The 21,324-nt window shown below is 52.2% G+C and overlaps 2 protein-coding genes across 2 annotated transcripts; both read left to right on the top strand.

Moving 5' to 3' along the window:
• Positions 1-646: 646 nt before the first annotated feature.
• Positions 647-1,615, top strand: LOC309684426 (olfactory receptor 14C36-like; the record flags this gene model as incomplete). Its single annotated transcript, XM_082500345.1, has 1 exon — positions 647-1,615. One exon carries the CDS (start codon positions 647-649, stop codon positions 1,613-1,615), a length of 969 nt encoding a protein of 322 aa, XP_082356471.1.
• Positions 1,616-17,572: 15,957 nt separating this feature from the next.
• On the top strand, positions 17,573-18,508 carry LOC309684425 (olfactory receptor 14J1-like; the record flags this gene model as incomplete). The annotated part of the gene is made up of 1 exon (XM_082500344.1): positions 17,573-18,508. The coding sequence occupies one exon, from the start codon at positions 17,573-17,575 to the stop codon at positions 18,506-18,508; it is 936 nt and encodes a 311-aa protein (XP_082356470.1).
• Positions 18,509-21,324: the final 2,816 nt, after the last annotated feature.

Below are 21,324 nucleotides of genomic sequence, written 5' to 3'. Positions count from 1 at the left end.
GAGAAACTCCTTAGTTCTATGGGTCTCTGTCTTCTCTCAGCAGGAGCATTTCTCCACCTTCCCCTCCTGTCCATGCTGCTCTTGTTCTTACATCCATACTCTCTAGTAAGAGGGGGTTCAGGTGTGGCTCACACACCAACACTGCCATGCAGCTGTGTCCGTGGGACCAAAGTCCTTCAAACCAGCCAAACCTGTGGGGCTGTGGAAAATGCAGTGTGGAGCTGGGGGGTGAGCTGGCTCTGCTGAGATCACTGCACTTTGAGCACTTGTGGGAGTTTCCCTGGCATTCTCCTGCTGGAAAATGCTGACCAGCTTGTCTTCATGACACAGGGATTACCGATGAGGCAAACAGTGACTTTCAGAAGCTGCCACACCTTTCCCAGATGCCCACTGCTGTCAAGCAGGGGTGACTGCTCCGGAGCCCATGGGCAGAAACCTCCTCCTCATGTCGTGTTTGGCCAGAACAAAGCAGAGCTCAAAACTTGGGGAAATCAAAAGGTCCTAAAAGGAAGGAGGAAGGCAATGTGTGTTTGGGAAGGACAGAGGAGAATGGGACACAGGGAATGTGAAGAGACTTGCTTAGCGCAGCCCTAACTTGTGAGTGTGCTTTCCTCCTTTGGCAGACCCTCATGAACAAAGGGATCAGATGTCCAACAGCAGCTCCATCACCCACTTCCTCCTCCTGGCATTTGCAGACACACGAGAACTCCAGCTCTTGATCTTCTGGCTCTTCTTGGGCATCTATCTGACTGCCCTCCTGGGAAACGGCCTCATCATCACCGCCATCGCCTGTGACCACCGCCTCCACACCCCCATGTACTTCTTCCTCCTCAACCTCTCTGTTCTGGACCTGGGCTCCATCTCCACCACTCTCCCCAAAGCCATGGCCAATTCCCTCTGGAACGCCAGGGCCATCTCCTATGCAGACTGTTCTGTCCAGCTCTTTTTCTTTGTCTTTTTCATTTCAGCAGAGTTTTCTCTCCTCACCATCATGGCCTATGACCGCTACATTGCCATCTGCCATCCCCTGCACTACGGGACCCTCCTGGGCAGCAGAGCTTGTGTCCACATGGCAGCAGCTGCCTGGGGCAGTGGGTTTCTCTATGCTCTCCTTCACACGGCCAATACATTTTCACTCCCCCTCTGCCAGGGCAATGCTCTGAACCAATTCTTCTGTGAAATCCCCCACATCCTCAGGCTCTCCTGCTCAGATGCTTACCTCAGGGAAGCTGGGCTTCTTGTTGTTAGCGCCTGTTTAGCCTTTGGGTGTTTTGTTTTCATTGTGGTGTCCTATGTGCAGATCTTGAGGGCTGTGCTGAGGATCCCCTCGGAGCAGGGACGGCACAAAGCCTTTTCCACGTGCCTCCCTCACCTGACTGTGGTCTCCCTCTTTCTCAGCACTGCCATGTTTGCTAACCTGAAGCCCCCCTCAATCTCCTCCCTCTCCCTGAACCTCTTGCTGTCATTTCTGTACTCAGTGGTGCCTCCAGCAGTGAACCCCCTCATCTACAGCATGAGGAACCAGGAGCTCAAGGATGCCCTAAGGAAACTGATGACTGGTTTCTTTTCAGAAGCAGAAATGAACTGCCCATCTTGTTCTGTATATCACTCATAATGTAATACATTACAGGCCCAGACTCTCTTTGGTAAGTTTTTTCCTTTTGTTTCCTTGGTGTTTGGCTTTTCATGGTTGTATGAATGCTGTCAACAAAAGAACAGAGTCATCCTTTATCCTATTTCTATGTCAGCATCTGCCTGTCTTGTGTGAGCCAGAGACCTTGTGCAAATAAGGAGCTGCTCTCTCTGTGTGTTTAAACAAAATAAAGGGCCCTGCACTGACTTGTTTGTCTGAGACCCATTCTCCAAGATGTTCTCTATAGCTGCAGGGGCCTCATCTGTGTGCTGAGGTGGAGGGGGCAGGAGCCATCTGAGCTGGGTCTGCCTCCCAGCCTGACCAGCATGGCCCTGGGCACCACAGCCCCCGGCTCTGCAGAGCCGCACCACCAGCTCGGGGGCTGTGGGACGCCTGGGGAGGGGGTGCAGGAACGGCTGGCCAGGCCAGCACGGATGAGCTGTTTCGGGAAAAGGCTCTGAGGGGAGATGGGCTGTGGCGGGAGAAGAGCAGGGCACTGTGTGTGTGCAGGGCAGCCATGGCAAGAGGAACCCTTACCTGCGGTGGGACAGCTCGGGGCAGGCTGCCTGTCCCTGGGGCCAAAGGACCTTCCTGAGGGTGCCCTGGGCCAATTCTCTCATGCCATCCTGGGAGGACGTTTGGCAGCTGGGGCTGCAAGCTGCCTGGGGTGGAGGTCTCCTCAGCATGCCGGCTGGGTGGACAGCCTCACTGGGCTGCACATCCTGCTGTGGGACCAGTCCCAATGGGGCTGCTTTGCTGGTCTGTGCTGGGGAGAGGGCAGGAGATAGCCAGGTTCAGGGAGTGTCTGGGCTGGTGGGGATGGGAAGTGCCCCAGAGAGGAAAACCCCAGGGAAGAGCTGAAGTGTGGGAGTGTGCAGGGTGGGGACACACAGCAGTGTCCTGGCACAGCCGGGCTCCTGCGAGAGACATGATGGACCAGACGAGCAGGGTCTGGGCTGTGCCTGTGCCCACTGGACACCCCGGCGAGGTTGCCCCAGGGCCATCATCACAGAATCCCAGTATCACAGAAACTCCTATATTGGAGAAGACCTGTAAGATCACATAGTCCAATCATTAAAACCTGTCAAACCTGATCTCCTTCTATGACAAGGTGACCCACTTAGTGGTGGAGGGAAAAGCTGTGGATGTTATCTACCTGGATTTTTGCAAGGCTTTTGACACCGTTTCCCATAGCATTCTCCTGGAGAAACTGGCTGCTCATGGCCTGGATAGGTGTACTCTTCGCTGGGTAAAAAACTGGCTGGATGGCCGTGTCCAGAGAGTGGTGGTAAATGGAATTAAATCCAGTTGGTGTCCAGTGACAAGTGGTGTCCCCCAGGGATCGGTGCTGGGGCCCGTTCTCTTTAATATCTTTATCAATGATCTGGATGAGGGGATCGAATGCACCCTCAGTAAGTTCGCAGACGACACTAAACTAGGGGGGCGTGTTGATCTGCTTGAGGGTAGATTGGCTCTGCAGAGGGATCTGGACAGGCTGGACAGATGGGCTGAGGCCAATGGTATGAGGTTCAACAAGGCCAAGTGTCGGGTCCTGCACTTGGGTCACAACAACCCCATGCAGCGCTACAGACTGGGGGCGGAGTGGCTCGAAAGCTGCCTGGCAGAAAAGGACCTGGGGGTGTTGGTGGACAGCCGGCTGAGCATGAGCCAGCAGTGTGCCCAGGCAGCCAAGAAGGCCAACACCATCCTGGCCTGCATCAGGAATAGTGTGGTGAGCCGGACTAGGGAAGTCATCATCCCCCTGTACTCGGCACTGGTGAGGCCTCACCTCGAGTACTGTGTTCAGTTTTGGGCCCCTCACTACAAGAAGGACATTGAGGTGTTGGAGCGTGTCCAGAGAAGGGCTACAAAGCTGGTGAAGGGTCTGGAGGACAAACCTTATGAGGAACGACTGAGAGATCTGGGGTTGTTTGGCCTGGAGAAGAGGAGGCTGAGGGGAGACCTTATCACCCTCTACAACTACCTGAAAGGAGGTTTTAGAGAGATGGGAGCTGACCTCTTCTCCCTGGTGACAAGTGATAGGACAAGAGGAAATGGGTTCAAGTTATGTCAGAGCAGGTTTAGATTGGATATTAGGAAGCATTTTTTCACTGAAAGGGTTATTAAACATTGGAATAGGCTGCCCAGAGAGGTGGTGGATTCACCATCCCTGGAGGTGTTTAAGAAAAGGGTAGATGAGGTGCTTAGGGACATGGTTTAGAAGTGGTGGTGTTTTTATCAGGGTAGGTTAACGGTTGGACTTGATGATCTTAAAGGTCCCTTCCAACCTCACTAATTCTATGATTCTATGATTCTATGATTACCCTAACACAGACAAGCCCATCACTAAACCATGTCCCTCAGCACTATAACTACATGACCCTTAAACACCTCCAGGAATGAGGACTCCACCACCGCCCTGAGTAACGCATTCCAATGCCTGATGACCCTTTCAATAAAGAAATTATTCCTAATATCCAGTTGAAACTTTCCTTGGTGCAAATTGAACCATTTCCTCTTGTTCTAACACCTGTTACCTGACAGAACAGGTGGACCCCCACCTCTCTGCAACCTCCTTTCAGATCGTTTTAGAGAGCGATAAGGTCTCCCCTCAACCACCTTTTCTCCAGGCTAAACAACCCCAGTTCCCTCAGCCACTCCTCATAAGACATGTGCTCCAGACCCCTCACCGGTTTCGATGCCCTTCTCCGGACACGCTCCAGTGCCTCAATGTCCTTCTTGTGGTGAGGGCCCAAAAACTGAACACAGCACTCCAGATGCGCCCTCCCCAGTGCCCAGTACAGGGGGAAAATCAGGACTACACTAGTCCTGATACAGGCCAGGATGATGGTGGCCGCCTTGGCCACCTGGGCACACTGCTGGCTCACGTTCAGCTACTGTCAACCAACAGAGGTCCCTCTCTGATGAGCAGCTTTCCAGACATTCCTTCCCAAGCCTGTAGCATTGGCGGGGGTTGTTGTGGCCAAAGTGTGAGATGCGGCAATTGGCCTCATTAAAACACCTATGGTTTGTTTTGGCCCATGGGTCCATTCTGTCCGAATCCCTCTGCAGAGCCTCCCTACCCTCAGGCAGATCAACACTCCCACCCAGCTTGGTGTCATCCGCAAACTGACTGAGGGTGCGCTCCATCCCCTCATCCCGATCATTGATAAAGACGTTAAACAGGACTGGCCCCAGCACTGAGCCCTGGGGGACACCACTCCTGACCGCCCGCCAACTGCAATTAACTCCGTTCACCACCACTCTCGGGGCACGGCCTTCCACACAGCTTTTTACCCCGCAAAGCGTGTGCCCATCCGAGCCATGAGCAGCCAGTTTCTCCAGGAGAATGCTGTGGGAAACAGTGTCAAAGGCTTTACTAAAGTCCAGATAGACAACATCCGCAGCTTTTCCCTCATCCACTGAGCGCGTGACCACGTTGTAGAAGGAGATCAGGTTAGTCAAGCAGGACCTGCCTTTCACAAATGCCTTTGCTAATGTGGCACTGAGTTCCACTTGTCTGTATCAGATTTTATCCCACAGTGAGGGACTGCAAAACTAGAAAGGGCTACTGCGAATGTGCCAAGAGAATTAGAAAAAGCCATTAATGAAGAGGCAGGCAGTATGACAGCCTTATAGGAAGAAATCAAATTATTATCAAAAAATGGTAATATAGAATGGCTTAGCTCTAGAGCACCTTTTAGAAGTACAGGACAGAGTAGGTGTGTTCTTGAGTAATAGCTGCTGGGGTTTTTATGTCAGTCATATATAGCGGCCTTCCAGTATCTGAAGGGGGACTACAGGAAAGCTGGGGAGGGACTTTTCACAAGGGTAAAGGTACATTAAATAAATGTAGGGGTAGGACAAGGGGGAATGTTTTCAAGCTGGAAGAGGGGAGATTTAGAATAGGTATTAGAAAAAAATAAAATAATCACATGAGGGTGGTGAGCCCCTGGCCCAGGTTGCCACGGGAAGCTGTGGCTGCCCCATCCCTGGAGGTGTTCAAGGCCAGGTTGCATGGGGCTTGGAGCAATCTGGTCTAGTGGGTGTCGTGGTTTGGCCTCAGGCAGCAACAGAGAACCACGCAGCCGCTCACTCGACTCCCACAGCCGTGGGAAAAATCAGCAGAAAAGGGCAAAACTCGTGGGTTGAAATATTATAATTTAACAGAACAGACAAAGGGAAAAAGAAAGAAAAGAAAGAAAGAAAAACAATAACACCAGTAAAGGAATACAAGAACGCGATTACAGTACCGCCGCGAAGCGCACCGACCGGACCCGCACCGCCGCAACCCGCCCCCGAGTGGCGACTAATTCCCCCGCCCCGGCTAGCTCCTTTTATAGCGGGGCATGGGTCACGTGGTATGGAATACGTGCCTCCCCTGCCGGCTCCTTGGAAATTAACCCCATCCTTGCCGGAACCAGGACATTATCCACCCCTTATTCCATACCATCTATGTCATGCCCAGATCTTTCAGTTCCCATAGTCTATGAGCCATCCCTTAAAAATGTCCATTAAGCTCACGTAGTCCATGACGGTAGGCTCCAGCAGTGAGAACAGTCTCTCAGGGCACATAAGATGATGTGTAGTGCTGAACTGGTGGGTGCTGTATTTGAAGCTCATAACTGGGGAATGCAATACAGTCCATGCCCACGGTTCACAGGTTGAAGATGTCGAACTCAAGGAAAATTGCTGGGCGCCAGATACTGAGATCAGTTCTTATTACATCATCACGCACTTTACTCAGTCTCATCAAAGTCCATCTGTCATTGATTTGGGCGATTCTTCTGTAATACCATTGATAGCAATAATAATGATAACATACACCAGCAAGGTTATTTAACATTTAACATCATAAAATTATTCACTGGCTATTCTCACCCAAAATCAAATCCCCATGAGGTACACATTGGACCTCCCCATCCTCTCGCATCACCCACCAAGTGCACCCGGGTCCTTGTGCAAAAGCAATCCCACGGATGGGTTTGCCTTTGCCTGAGGCAGGGCTAACCCAGACTGTCTTTCCTAACATATTCTTCATATGCACTACAGGGACTTTATCCCCTTCTACTGTACGTGGAAGTTTCGATTGGGCAGGGCCAGCTCGATTGGCAGATCCCCTAGTGTTAACTAACCAGGTGGCTTTTGCTAAATGGGTATCCCAATGTTTGAAGGTCCCACCCCCCATGGCTCTCAGGGTAGTCTTTAGCAGTCCATTATATCGTTCTATCTTACCCGAGGCTGGTGCGTGATAAGGAATGTGATATACCCACTCAATGCCATGCTCTTTGGCCCAGGTGTCTATGAGGCTGTTTCGGAAGTGAGTCCCGTTGTCCGACTCAATTCTTTCTGGGGTGCCATGTCGCCATAGGATTTGCTTTTCAAGGCCCAGGATAGTGTTACGGGCGGTGGCATGGGGCACAGGGTATGTCTCCAGCCATCCAGTGGTTGCTTCCACCATTGTGAGCACGTGGCGCTTGCCTTGGCGAGTTTGTGGGAGTGTGATATAATCAATCTGCCAGGCCTCCCCGTATTTATATTTTAGCCATCGTCCTCCGTACCAAAGAGGCTTTAACTGCTTGGCTTGCTTAATGGCAGCACACGTTTCACATTCGTGGATAACCTGTGCAATAGTGTCCATGGTCAAGTCCACCCCTCGGTCACGAGCCCATCTATATGTCGCATCTCTTCCTTGATGGCCTGAGGCATCGTGGGCCCACCGAGCTATGAATAGTTCACCCTTACGTTGCCAGTCCAGATCCACCTCAGCCACTTCAATTTTAGCAGCCTGATCTACCTGCTGGTTGTTTTGATGTTCCTCAGTGGCCCGATTCTTGGGGATGTGGGCATCTACATGACGTACTTTCACAACCAGATTCTCAATCCGGGCAGCTATATCTTGCCACAGTTCAGCAGCCCAGATGGGCTTACCTCTGCGCTGCCAGTTGTTCTGCTTCCACTGCTGTAACCACCCCCACAGAGCATTTGCCACCATCCATGAATCAGTATAGAGGTAAAGTACCGGCCATTTCTCTCGCTCAGCAATGTCCAAAGCCAGCTGGATGGCTTTTACCTCTGCAAACTGACTCGACTCACCTTGTCCTTCGGTGGCTTCTGCAACTCGTCGTGTCAGACTCCACACAGCAGCCTTCCACTTTCGATGCTTTCCCACAATTCGGCAGGACCCATCAGTGAACAGGGCATGTTTCTTCTCATTTTCTGGCAGTTCATTATACAGTGGGGCCTCTTCTGCATGCGTCACCTCTTCCTCTAGTGATATTCCGAAATCTTTGCCTTCTGGCCAGTCCATGATCACTTCCAGTATGCCTGGACGACTGGGGTTTCCCATTCGAGTTCGCTGGGTGATCAGTGCAATCCACTTACTCCACGTAGCATCAGTTGCATGATGTGTGGCAGGGACCCTTTCTTTGAACATCCAGCCCAGCACTGGCAGTCGAGGTGCTAAGAGGAGCTGTGCTTCAGTGCCAACCACCTCCGAAGCAGCTCGAACCCCCTCGTATGCTGCCAATATCTCCTTTTCTGTTGGGGTATAGCGGGCTTCGGATCCTCTGTATCCCCGACTCCAGAACCCCAGGGGTCGACCTCGAGTCTCCCCTGGTGCTTTTTGCCAGAGGCTCCAGGTAGGGCCATTCTCCCCGGCTGCAGTGTAGAGCACATTTTTAACGTCTTGTCCTGCCCTGACTGGCCCCAGCGCTACTGCATGAACTATTTCCTGCTTAATTTGTTCGAAAGCTTGTTGTTGCTCAGGACCCCACTTAAAATCATTCTTTTTCCGCGTCACTTGATATAGAGGGCTCACAATCAGACTGTAATTTGGAATATGCATCCTCCAAAAACCCACAACACCTAAGAAAGCTTGTGTTTCCTTTTTACTAGTCGGTGGGGACATAGCTGCTATTTTGTTGATCACATCCATTGGGATCTGACGGCGTCCATCTTGCCACTTTATTCCTAAAAATTGGATCTCCTGTGCAGGTCCCTTAACCTTACTTCGTTTTATGGCAAAGCCAGCTTTCAGAAGGATTTGAACTATTTTATTCCCTTTCTCAAAAACTTCTTCTGCTGTGTCACCCCATACAATGATGTCATCGATGTACTGCAAATGTTCTGGAGCTTCACCCTGTTCCAGTGTGGTCTGGATCAGTCCATGACAAATGGTGGGGCTGTGTTTCCACCCCTGGGGCAGTCGATTCCAGGTGTACTGGATGCCCTTCCAAGTGAAAGCAAACTGTGGCCTGCACTCTGCCGCCAAAGGGATTGAGAAGAACGCATTGGCGATATCAATCGTTGCATACCACTTGGCTGCCTTCGACTCCAGTTCGTATTGAAGCTCTAGCATGTCTGGCACAGCAGCGCTCAGTGGTGGTGTGACTTCATTCAGGCCACGATAATCCACTGTTAGCCTCCACTCTCCATTAGATTTTCGCACTGGCCATATGGGACTATTAAAGGGTGAGCGAGTCTTGCTAATCACTCCTTGAGTCTCTAGTTGACGAATCAACTTATGGATGGGAATCACAGAGTCTCGGTTAGTACGATATTGCCGTCGATGCACCGTTGTGGTAGCAATCGGCACCTGTTGTTCTTTGACCCTCAACAACCCTACCACAGAGGGATCCTCTGAGAGACCAGGCAAGGTGGATACTGTTCAATTTCTTCTGTCTCCAAGGCAGCTATGCCAAAAGCCCACCGGTATCCTTTTGGGTCCTTGAAGTATCCTCTCCTGAGATAGTCTATGCCAAGGATGCATGGAGCCTCTGGGCCAGTCACAATGGGATGCTTTTGCCACTCATTTCCAGTTAGGCTTACTTCAGCTTCCAGTACAGTCAACTCTTGGGATCCCCCTGTCACTCCAGAAATACAAATGGGTTCTGCTCCTCTGTAATTTGATGGTATTAAGGTGCATTGTGCACCAGTGTCCACCAGAGCCTTATACTCCTGTGGCTCAGATGGGCCAGGCCATCGAATCCACACAGTCCAATAAACCCGGTTGTCCCTTTCCCCCACCTGGCTGGAGGCAGGGCCCCTCTAATCCTGATCATAGTATACATTACTCACTTGTTGCAAAAATAATTTGGAAGTCCCTTCAAGAGGATCGGAGGTTAGATCAGGCCTTCCATTCTGTCTGGGGAACTGTCTGCTGGAAACAGGAGCTGCACTTTTTCTGGAGGGATCCCCTTTTGTGTTTGTTCTTCTTTGCAGCTCACGTACCCGTGTCCGTAGTGTTGAGGTAGGTTGTCCATCCCACCTCCTCATGTCCTCTCCATGGTCATGCAGGTAAAACCACAGGGTGCCTCGTTGTGTGTACCCCCTATACTCTTCCTCTTGAGTAGGGAAACGCCTGCTCCTAATAGCTGAGATGCTGGCCTGTACAGGTGGGGAGTAGGACATACTCTCTTCAAGTTGCTGGACCTTCTGGGACAGTTTCTCCACAGCTGAAACGAGGGGGGAAGATAGGCTTTCTTCATATTGACGGAGTCGTCCAGCCACCTCATCCACCGTTGGTCCCTCTTCACCTCTCCATTCCATCACTGCCAAGGAGTTGGCATATGATGATGGTGCGCTCCGTACAAACTTCCGCCATATGGGCCTTGTGCACTGGACTTCATCAGGATCTGTGGGTAACTGCGCATTATCTGGGTCAAAGTAAATCATCTCTCGTACGGCTAATTCCCTTAGGTACTGGATACCTTTTTCCATGGTGGTCCACTTGCTTGGACGACATACAACATCTTCACTGAAAGGATACCTTTCCCTTACACCTGCCAGGAGTCGCCTCCAGAGGCTGAGGGCTTGTGTCTTTTTCCCAATTGCCTTGTCAATGCCTGCCTCCCTAGACAAGGATCCCAGCTGCTTAGCTTCCCTGCCCTCTAATTCCAAGCTACTGGCCCCGTTATCCCAGCATCGGAGCAGCCAGGTGACAATGTGCTCACCAGGAAGTCGACTGAAATCTTTTCGCATATCTCGCAGCTCACTCAGGGATAGGGATCGGGTTATTACCTCTGGTTCTGTCTCTTCCTCCTGTTCCTTTGATGGCCCTGGTTCATCATCATCCTTTACTATGCGAACTGATTTCTTGGTGTATTTCTTCTTCTGTATAGGAGCAACCGATACTGGCACAGGTTGGTTGTCCGGTTCAGCTGCAGTGCCTGCCACTGGGGTTTGAGTGGCTGCATTGCCTGTCACCAGGTTTGAGTAGCCACAGTGCCTTCCACTGGAGTTAGAGTAGCCTCATTGTCTGCCACCAGAGTTGGAGTAGGCATAGTGCCTGCCACCGGGGTTGGAGTAGGCTCAGTGCCTGCCACCAGAGTTGGAGTAGGCATAGTGCCTGCCACTGGAGTTGGAGTAGGCTCCTTGTCTGCTGGTCTGGCTTTCCCCTCTTTCCCCTGAGGGTCCTGCATAGTACTGAGCAGTGTTTGGTAGATACTGGCCAGGGCCCAACACAGTACCATAAGTTGTGCCTCTCTGGAATAGCCACAGCATTTTCCTTTGAAATATTCTATTACTTTATCAGGGTCCTGTAGTTGTTCAAGGGTGAAGTCCCAAACCATTGGAGGTGAGAAGTTCTCTAGATACCTGCCCATGTTCTCCCACATCCCATGCCACCCCTGACTATCTGGCCTTGGGACAGATTTCTGAGTCTTAAACAGCTGTTTTACCCTAAAAAAGACTTGAAAAACATTCAGGAGACATAGCAATAGGAACACGCTGGTTTGAGCATCCCAAGGATATTCAAAATTCTCAAGAGGTGTTACACCTGGCCCAAAGGAGAAAAAGGAGGCAAAAGAGCTGGGGAAAGTATCTCCCCCTGTTTCTCCCATAGATTGGGTGTGATTATTGATAACTTCTGAGAGACGGTAACCAAGGTATGGACAGGACAGCAATACTACACAGAAACCCCAACAAAGCCACTTGAATAGTGATGTTGCCATATCATAAGCTGATATTGCACAGGACAGCAAAATTATAGTCCTGATCCCTCTCCCTGAGATAACAAACAGCATCACAGGGAGTACATACAGCATATAAGAATTTACATAACACAGCCATGTAAACAAACGAAGCAACATTGTAACCGGCAACTATTTAACTAATAGGAGAAATACATATAAGAAATCCGTTTTAACAAGCTCTGGTCAGATCTGTCGTTATTACAACCCTTCGAGCCCCACGTTGGGCGCCAAAAAGGACTGTCGTGGTTTGGCCTCAGCCAGCAACAGAGAACCACACAGCCACTCACTCGACTCCCACAGCCGTGGGAAAAATCAGCAGAAAAGGGCAAAACTCATGGGTTGAAATATTATAATTTAACAGAACAGACAAAGGGAAAAAAGAAAGAAAAGAAAGAAAGAAAAAGAATAAAACCAGTAAAGGAATACAAGAACGCGATTACAGTACCGCCGCGAACCGCACCGACCGGACCCGTACCTCCGCAATCCGCCCCGGAGTGGCGATTGACTCCCCCGCCCCGGCTAGCTCCTTTTATAGCAGGGCATGGGTCACGTGGTATGGAATACGTGCCTCCCCTGCCGGCTCCTTGGAAATTAACCCCATCCTTGCCGGAACCAGGACAGTGGGTCAAATTCTACAGGTACACAATGAATTAGAAGTGGGAAGAATAATAAAATTTTGCTGAGCACAACATTATAACAAGAAAAACAAAGAAACACACACACACACAGCAAAAACCTGAGAAGACAGTCTGGGCCTGTAAAGAGTTACACTGTGAATGCTGTGCAGAAGAAAACGGGCACGCTGTTGTTTCTGAAAAACATCCAACCATCATTTTTCTCAGAGCATCCTTGAGCTCCTGGTTCCTCATGCTGTAGATGAGGGGTTCACTGCTGGAGGCACCACCGAGTACAGCACTGACACCACCAGGTCAAGGGATAGGGAGGTGAGATAGACAGGGGCTTCAGGTGGGTAAATGCTGATGTGCTGACAAACAGAGGCCATGAGGAGGTGAGGGAGGAATGTGGGAAAGACTTTGTGCTGCCCCTGCTCCGAGGGGATCCTCAGCACAGCCCTGAAGATCTGCACATAGGACAGCACAATGAAAACAAAACCGCCAAATCCAAAAATGATACTAATCACAAGTACTGCATCTGCTCTGTGGTAGGTGTCTGAGCACGGGAGCTTGAGGATGTGGGGGATTTCACAGAAGAACTGGTGCAGGGCATTGCCCTGGCAGAGGGGCAGTGAAAATGTATTGGCCGTGTGCAGCACAGCATAGGGAAAAACACTGCCCCAGACAGCTGCTGCCATGCGGACACAAGCTCTGCTGCCCAGGAGGGTCCCGTAGTGCAGGGGTTGGCAGATGTCAATGTAGTGTTTGTAAGCCATGACAGTGAGAAGAGAAAGCTCTGCTGCCACACAGAAAAAGAAAAAAAAAATAAAACAACCAAACACCTGAAGAGCACATCCTGAGTAAGAGATGGCCCTTGTGTCCCAGAGAGAATTGGCCATGGCTTTGGGGAGAGTGGTGATGGAGCCCAGGTCAAGAACAGAGAGGTTGAGGAGGAAGAAGTACATGGGGGTGTGGAGGAGGTGGTCGCAGGCGATGGCGGTGATGATGAGGCCATTTCCCAGGAGGGCAGCCAGGTAGATGCCCAGGAAGAGCCAGAAGGTCAAGAGCTGCAGCTCCAGAGTGTTTGCACATGCCAGAAGGAGGAACTGGGTGATGGAGCTGCTATTGAACAGCTACTCTGGGCATGGCGCACTGCTGAAAGAGAAGAAGACATTGACAAGTTAAGGGAGACATCTTTGAGCCCATCCTGTGCTCTTTCCCAACAAATCCCCCGATAATGACTTCTTTTTCTTTGGCATACTTTCCTCCATTTCTGGGAGGTTATGTGTTAAAGGACATGTGTCTGAAGGACATGTGTTAGGCACAAAGACTGAAGGACAGCAGTAAAATGATGAGGCTTCTGGGTCAATACTTCCTTCAGTGAAAACCCTGACACAGTGTCCCAGCCTTCCTTTCCACAAAACCCTTCCAGAGGGGATGATGGCCACAGGGCCATGGTCTCATTGCAATTACAGAGACATGGTGGGATAGATCGCAGGACTGGAATGCTGTCACGGACGGCTATGTACTGTTTCGGAAAGACAGGCCAGCAGGGTGAGGTGGTGGAGTTGCTTTCTACAAGACAGAGCAACTGGAATGTCTTGAGCTCTGCCTGCAGCTGGATGAAGAACGTGTTGAGAGCTTATCGTTAAGAATTAAGGGACAGGCGATGTGGGAGACACTGCTGTGGGTGTTTACTACAGACCACCAGATCAGGAAGAGGAAGTTGATGAGGCCTTCTACAGACAGCTGGAAATAGCCTCATGGTCACAGGCCCTGGTTCTCACGGGGGACCTCAGCCACCCTGGTATTTGCTGGAGAAACGGCACAGCCAGGCATACGCAATCCCAGAGGTTTCTGCAGAGCATTGATGAGAACATTCTGACACAGTTGGTGGGGAAACCAACGAGGAGAGGTGCGCTGCTGGACGTATTACTGTCAAATAAAGAAGGACTGGTTGGGGATGTGAAGGCTGGGGGTAGCCTTGGCTGCAGTGACCATGAGATGGTGGCGTTCCGGATCCTGCATGGAAGAAGCAGGGTAAAAAGTAGAATCAAAAGCCCGGACTTCAGGAGAGCTGACTTTGGCCTCTTCAAAGACATACTTGGAGGAATCTAATGAGCAAAGGCTCTAGCAGGAAGGGAGGTGCAGGAGAGCTGGTTAATAGGAAAGCTCCACTTCCTCCAAGCTCAAGATGGGTGCATGCCTATGAGTAATAAATCAGGCAGAGGAGGCAGGAAATCTGCATGGATAAGCAAGGACCTTCTGGAAAAACTCAGGTGCGAGAGGGAAGTTTACAGAATGTGGAAAAAGGGACTGGCCACTTGGGCGGAGTATATAAACATTGCGAGAGTACATAGGGATGCAACGAGGAAGGCTGAAGCGCACTTGGAATTAAACCTGGCCAGGGATGTCAAGGACAATAAGAAGGGCTTCTCCAAGTACATCAGTAGTAAAAGGCAGACCAGGGAAAATGTGGGCCTGCTACTGAATGAGGTGGGTGCCCTGGTGACGGAGGATGCAGAGAAGGTGCAGTTACTGAATGCCTTCTTTGCTTCAGTCTTTACTGTTAAGGCTGGCCCGCAGCAATCCCAGACGCTGGAGCGAAGAGAGTCTGGAAAAAGGAAGACTTTCGCTTGGTGGATGAGAATCGTGTTAGAGATGATTTAGGCAAATTTGACACCCACAAATCCATGGGCCCTGAAGGGTCACTCCCAGGAGTGTTGAGGGACCTGGCAGATGTTATTGCAAAGGTGCTCTCCATCATCTTTGAATGGTCACGATGGACAGGAGAGGTGCCTGAGGACTGGAGTAAAGCCAAAGTCATGCCTATCTTCAAAAAGGGCAGGAATGAGGACCCAGGAAACAGCAGGCCGGTCAGCAAGACCTGGAAAGGCTGGAGAGCTGGGTGGAGAGGAACATAATAAAGTTCAAGGGTAAGTGTAGGGTCCTGCACCTGTGGAGGAAAAACCCCATGCACCAGTAAAGGTTGGGGGTTCACTTGCTGCAAAGCAGCTTTGCCGAGAGGGACCTGGGAGTCCTGGTGGACAATAAGTTGACCATAAGCCAGCAATGTGCCCTGGTGGCCAAGAAGGCCTATGGTCTCCTGGGGTGCATTACAAAAGAGTGTGGCCAGCAGGTGGAGGGAGGCCATCCTTCCCCTCTGCTCTCTCCCTGCATCTGGAGTACTGTGTCTAGTTCTAAATACCCCAGTTCAAGAAAGACAGGCAACTGTTGGAGAGAGTCCAGTAGAGGGGGAGCTGAATGTCCCTCCGGCCTCAGGAACACTGCTGAGAGCTGAGATGCCTCATCGACTTGGCTCCATCCCTGCCCAGCACCGGTGGGAATGATCCCCAGCCCGTAACTGCCTCCGTGCCCTGCCTGGCAATGGGACAGCAATGGGGGTTTCCATAGGGGAACACGGACACCTCCTGTAGGTCTGCACACCCTGGCAGAGCAAATCCCACCACAGGGATCAGTCCATCCAGGGTTCAGAGAGGGACAGTTGTTGATGACTTCATTGTGCTTCAAACTCTGCTCCCCAGGAGAGACCCCGCTGCCTTGGAGGAGCTGTCAGCCCTGGAGGCGCAGGGACACCTCGAGGGATTGGGGCAGTGCGGGGAGGAGGCAGAGAAAGCCACAGCTGGTCCTCTGCTGCTGAGCTGGGCCGGGCTGCTGGGCCAGAGGGAGCTCCTGGCAAGCGGGCAGCGCTGCAGAGAGACAGCTCTGCCCAGGAGAGCTCCTCTGCACAGCGCAGCAGGGCTGAGGGCACTGCCTGCAGGCAGCGAGGGCAGAGCAGGGAGGCAGAGAGAGGTTGAAGGCAGTCTGGAGAGGGAGGATGCTGAGGGTGAGTGACGGGAGAACTCTTCCCAAAGCAGAGCAGCTGCAGTAGTCAGAGAGATCTCCAACAGCTGGCACCTCCCACAGCCCGTGGGATCTTTCAGGAGGACGCTCACACTTCTCTGCTGTGGAAGAAGAGGACATTCTCTAGATTGGGGCTTCCCTGCTGCACCATCAGAGGCACGAGCATGACGGCTGCCTTCTCCCAGGAATGGTCGAAGGGCTGTGAAGGTGGGTGTGCAGGCAGGGGGTGGGCAGGGCTTTCCTTGCCAGCAGGGTCGCTGCACCTCAGGGGCTGTGTGCCAGAGCAGGGACTCTGCCACCTGCCAGGGTCAGCTCTCTGCCTGCCCGGGGAGCTCCCACGTAGCTTCTGTGGGGAGAAGCTGTGGGTGGAAGGAGTGACCCCTGGCTGGGCAATGTCCTTCTGCTTTGAAGAGGGTGCTGTGTGGGTCAGGGCTCTTTACACCTCCAGATGACCTGTGGTCATTCCTGGAGGGACTTTTCAAGATGGAGTTCCCTTAATATGAAGGTAAATTTCTTTTGCTGTTTCTTCTCTTGGTTGGCTGGGTGGGCAGTGGCACATGTCCAAGAGGACTTTCAAATGAAAGATCAAAGGAGGGTTCATGTAGAGATAAGGAGCTTTCCTGAGGCTGTGTCTTTGTTTTCCAGCGCTGGGGGCTACAGACAGCACCAGCATCCCCTTTCCAGTCTCACCAGGGTCTGTGGCACCTGCCCTTTAGCCCCTGCACACACGCAGAGACTGCAGGGCAGAGCTGGGCACACGGGGGCTGCCATGGGGTCTGTGAGCACTGGCAGGGAAGAGATGTGGGGGCAGGGAAAAGGCTGCTGGCAGGGAGAGCTCCAGGCAATGGAGATGGGCAGGGAAGGAGGGAGCTGCTCCTGGAAGCCCTGCTGCAGGGGAGATAGGGGCACCTCCAGCCACCCCTGCAGTGCAGATGCTTTCCCTGAGCCACCCAGCACTGCCCTCAGCCCTCACGGCCATGGGCTCTGGGGTGGGAGTCAGCTCTGTGCTCGGCAGAGCAGCAGAAGAGGCGAAGGGCATCCCTCCTGCCATGTGCCCCATTGCTGCTGCCCAGCGGTGGGGCTGAGGGCACCTGCCCTGCATGATCAGTGTCATGGCGGTGGTGCGCCCAGCAGGGTGAGGGTAATGCTGCCCTGAGTGCCCGGCTGCCTCTCCCCGTGCCTCTCCCAGCCAGACCCTCATGGGATGTCTCCTGGTTTCTCCACGAGTCTCCTTTAAAGTTACCTTTTTATTGCTCTCAGCCTCCCTGGGGATGGGAATTTCAGCTGCAGAGTCCCACACTGATCTTGTTCATCCACTCCTGCCGGTGTGTCCATGGGAACCAGTGTCCCCGCTTTCCTCTGACCTGTGGGGCTGTGGGCAATGCAGAGAGAGCCTACGGGAAATGGCTTTCATTTTTCTTACAGAAGTCTGCATTGACTTACTCTGTTTCCATCCATGGACAGGTGCCCCTGCCCAGAGGCAGCAAATGTCCAACAGCAGCTCCAGCACCCACTTCCTCCTCATGGAGTTTGCAGACACACGGGAGCTGCAGCTCTTGCACTTTGGGCTCTTCCTGGGCATCTACCTGGCTGCCCTCCTGGGAAACGGCCTCATCGTCACCGCCATCGCCTGCAACCACCGCCTCCACACCCCCATGTACTTCTTCCTCCTCAACCTCTCCCTCATAGACATGGGCTCCATCTCCACCACTCTCCCCAAAGCCATGGCCAATTCCCTCTGGAACACCAGGGCCATCTCCTACTGGGGATGTGTTGTCCAGCTCTTTTTCTTTGTCTTCTTGATTGTAGGGGAGTATTGCCTTCTCACCGTCATGGCCTATGACCGCTACGTTGCCATCTGCCATCCCCTGCACTACGGGACCCTCCTGGGCAGCAGAGCTTGTGTCCGCATGGCAGCAGCTGTCTGGGCCAGTGGGTTTCTCAATTCTCTCCTGCACACGGCCAATACATTTTCACTGCCCCTCTGCCAGGGCAATGCCCTCGACCAGTTCTTCTGTGAAATCCCCCACATCCTCAAGCTCTCCTGCTCACACTCCTACCTCAGGGAAGTTGGGCTTCTTGTGGTTAGTGCCTGTTTAGCCTTTGGGTGTTTTGTTTTCATTGTGGTGTCCTATGTGCAGATCTTGAAGGCGGTGCTGAGGATCCCCTCTGAGCAGGGACGGCACAAAGCCTTTTCCACGTGCCTCCCTCACCTGGCCGTGGTCTCCCTCTTTATCAGTACTGGAGTGTTTGCCCACCTGAAGCCCCCCTCCATCTCCTCCCCATCTCTGGACCTGGTTGTGTCATTTCTGTACTTGGTGGTGCCTCCAGCAATGAACCCCCTCATCTACAGCATGAGGAACCAGGAGCTCAAGGATGCCCTACACAAACAGGCCCAATGGACACTGTTTCACCGACAATAACCTGCCGCCCCTTCCATGCACATTGCTCAAGGCTTATCTTAGGCTCTGAGTCTGCTTTTTTCTCTTGTGATAATCCTGCTTATAGATATTTTTCTGAGTTTACACTGCTTGTCTTTAGGCTTGATCCTACTGTGTCTGACCCTTGCTGTGTCTGACCTGACACTGTGTCAGGTGTGACCTGACAGATAACAGCTCTTCAATAAAAGGGCACCTCCCAAGTGCAGTGCCTAAAGGATGGGCTGTTCCTCCAAAGTTCCTTCAAAAAACACGTTCAAGGAATCAATATTTTAATGAGTCTCTTCTTGTGTTTTCAATATTTCTGGAGCTAAGCTGATGGTACTATTGGTTTCCACTGCACCAAATATTCTGGATTTAAAAGCGCTCTTCTTGGTGCCCAATGGAAGGGGAGACGGTCCATGAGCTCCCATTCTCTCCTCAGTCTTCTTCATGTATGACAGGACTAATGGCATATACCGAATGTTCTGGAAATGAATCTTTTATGGGGGAGGAGAGGCGGGATTAGGGACTCAACACTTGCACTTCGACTAGAACGGATGGAGACTCCAAAGGTAAAACACCCTCCAAGGTGAAGTCCACCAATATAAAGCACTGAATCAATGTGTCCATGCACAAGGACGCTGCAGTGCCGAGGGAGTCAGCAGGGACTCATCAAGCACAGGGAGGGGAGAGTGGGGAGACACACTGTGCCTGAGGGGACCCCAGGGCCAGGACTGCTGTGCTGTCCTGGGGGATGGGGCTGACTGGGGAGAGAAGGGGGCAAATTCAGTCAGGGCTGGGGATCACGCACAACATGAATTCCGGAGAGGCAGAGAGTGACCAGCCTCTTTTTCCTCGTTTCCTCGGCGCCAGCATGAGCCCCGGGGCTGATGGGCAGGCTGACCTCCTTGTCTGCCCCCCAGGAGCTGCTGTGCCCTTGGGAGGAGCTGGGGCTGTGCGGTGAGTGCCCAGAGCTCTGCATCAGCCTGCGGCGGGCAGTGCTGTGGGGCCAGCCCAGACTGGGCTGCTGGGCTGGGCTGTCCTGGGAAGAGGGCAGGGGAGGTGGGCAGAGCTGGGCAGGGGCTGGGGAGTGCTGGAAAGTGACTGGGAGAGGACAACGGCAGTGTTAGAGCCCTTTCCAGGGAAGACTGAGGCAAAGAAGTCACTGAGTATCTCAGCCTTCTCCATGTCCCGGGTGACCAGGTCTCCTGGCTCCTTCCCGAATGGGCCCACGTGTTCCCTAGTCTTCCTTTTGTCACCCACATACCTATAGAAGGCTTTCTTGTTGCCCCTCATGCCCCTAGCCAGATTCACCTCTACCTGGGCTTTAGCTTTCCTAACCTGATACTTGGCTGCTCAGAAAATACCTCCCAGGCTACCTGTCCTTGCTTCCACCTTCTGTAGGCTTTCTTTGTCTCTTTGAGATTGACCAGGAGCTCCTTGGTCATCCACACAGGCCTCCTGCTGTCTTTGCCTGACTTCCTCTTTGCCGGGATGTATCGCTCCTGACCTTGGCAGAAGTAGCCCTTGAATATTAGCCAACTTTCTTGAGCCCCTCTTCCTTCCAGGGCTTTGTCCCAGTGTACTCCACCAAGCAGATCCCTGAAGAGGCCAAAGTCTATCTCCTGAAGTCCAGGGTAGCGAGCTTACTGTATGCCCTCCTCGCCACCTTAAAAATCTCAGACTCTGCCATCTCAGACTCTGCCATTGGTTCAACAAGGCCAAGTGTCGGGTCCTGCACTTGGGTCACAACAACCCCATGCAGCGCTACAGACTGGGGGCGGAGTGGCTCGAAAGCTGCCTGGCAGAAAAGGACCTGGGGGTGTTGGTGGACAACCGGCTGAGCATGAGCCAGCAGTGTGCCCAGGCAGCCAAGAAGGCCAACACCATCCTGGCCTGCATCAGGAATAGTGTGGTGAGCCGGACTAGGGAAGTCATCATCCCCCTGTACTCGGCACTGGTGAGGCCTCACCTCGAGTACTGTGTTCAGTTTTGGGCCCCTCACTACAAGAAGGACATTGAGGTGTTGGAGCGTGTCCAGAGAAGGGCTACAAAGCTGGTGAAGGGTCTGGAGGACAAACCTTATGAGGAACGACTGAGGGATCTGGGGTTGTTTAGCCTGGAGAAGAGGAGGCTGAGGGGAGACCTTATCACCCTCTACAACTACCTGAAAGGAGGTTTTAGAGAGATGGGAGCTGACCTCTTCTCCCTGGCGACAAGTGATAGGACAAGAGGAAATGGGTTCAAGTTATGTCAGGGAAGGTTTAGATTGGATATTAGGAAGCAATTTTTCCCTGAAAGGGTTATTAAACATTGGAATAAGCTGCCCAGAGAGGTGGTGGATTCACCATCCCTGGAGGTGTTTAAGAAAAGGGTAGATGAGCTGCTTAGGGACATGGTTTAGAAGTGGTGGTGTTTTTATCAGGGTAGGTTAATGGTTGGACTTGATGATCTTAAAGGTCCCTTCCAACCTCACTGATTCTATGATTCTATGATTCTATGATCTCAAGGTCACTGCAGCCAAGGCTGCCCTTGACCATGGCATTCCCCACTGCCTCCTCTTTGTTGGTGAGAACAAAATCCAGCATGGAACCTCTCTTCGTTGGCTCCATTGTCACTTGGAGAAGGATGTAATCATCAATGCGTTCCAGGAACCTCCTGGATTGCCTATGTGCTGCTGTGTTTTCCTTCCAACAGATATCAGGGTGGTTGAAGTTCCCTCTGAGGACCAGGGCTTGTGAACATGAGCCTACTCCAATCTGTCTATAGAGGGCCTTATCCACTCGGCCTTCCTGGTCAGGGGCCTGTAGCAGAACCCC

The sequence above is a fragment of the Vanellus vanellus genome (assembly GCF_965231255.1).
Source record: "Vanellus vanellus genome assembly, contig: HAP1_SCAFFOLD_70, whole genome shotgun sequence".
Classification (NCBI taxonomy): domain Eukaryota; kingdom Metazoa; phylum Chordata; class Aves; order Charadriiformes; family Charadriidae; genus Vanellus; species Vanellus vanellus.
The sequence above is the reverse complement of the archived record's forward strand: the minus strand, read 5'-3'. Positions and strand labels throughout refer to the sequence as shown.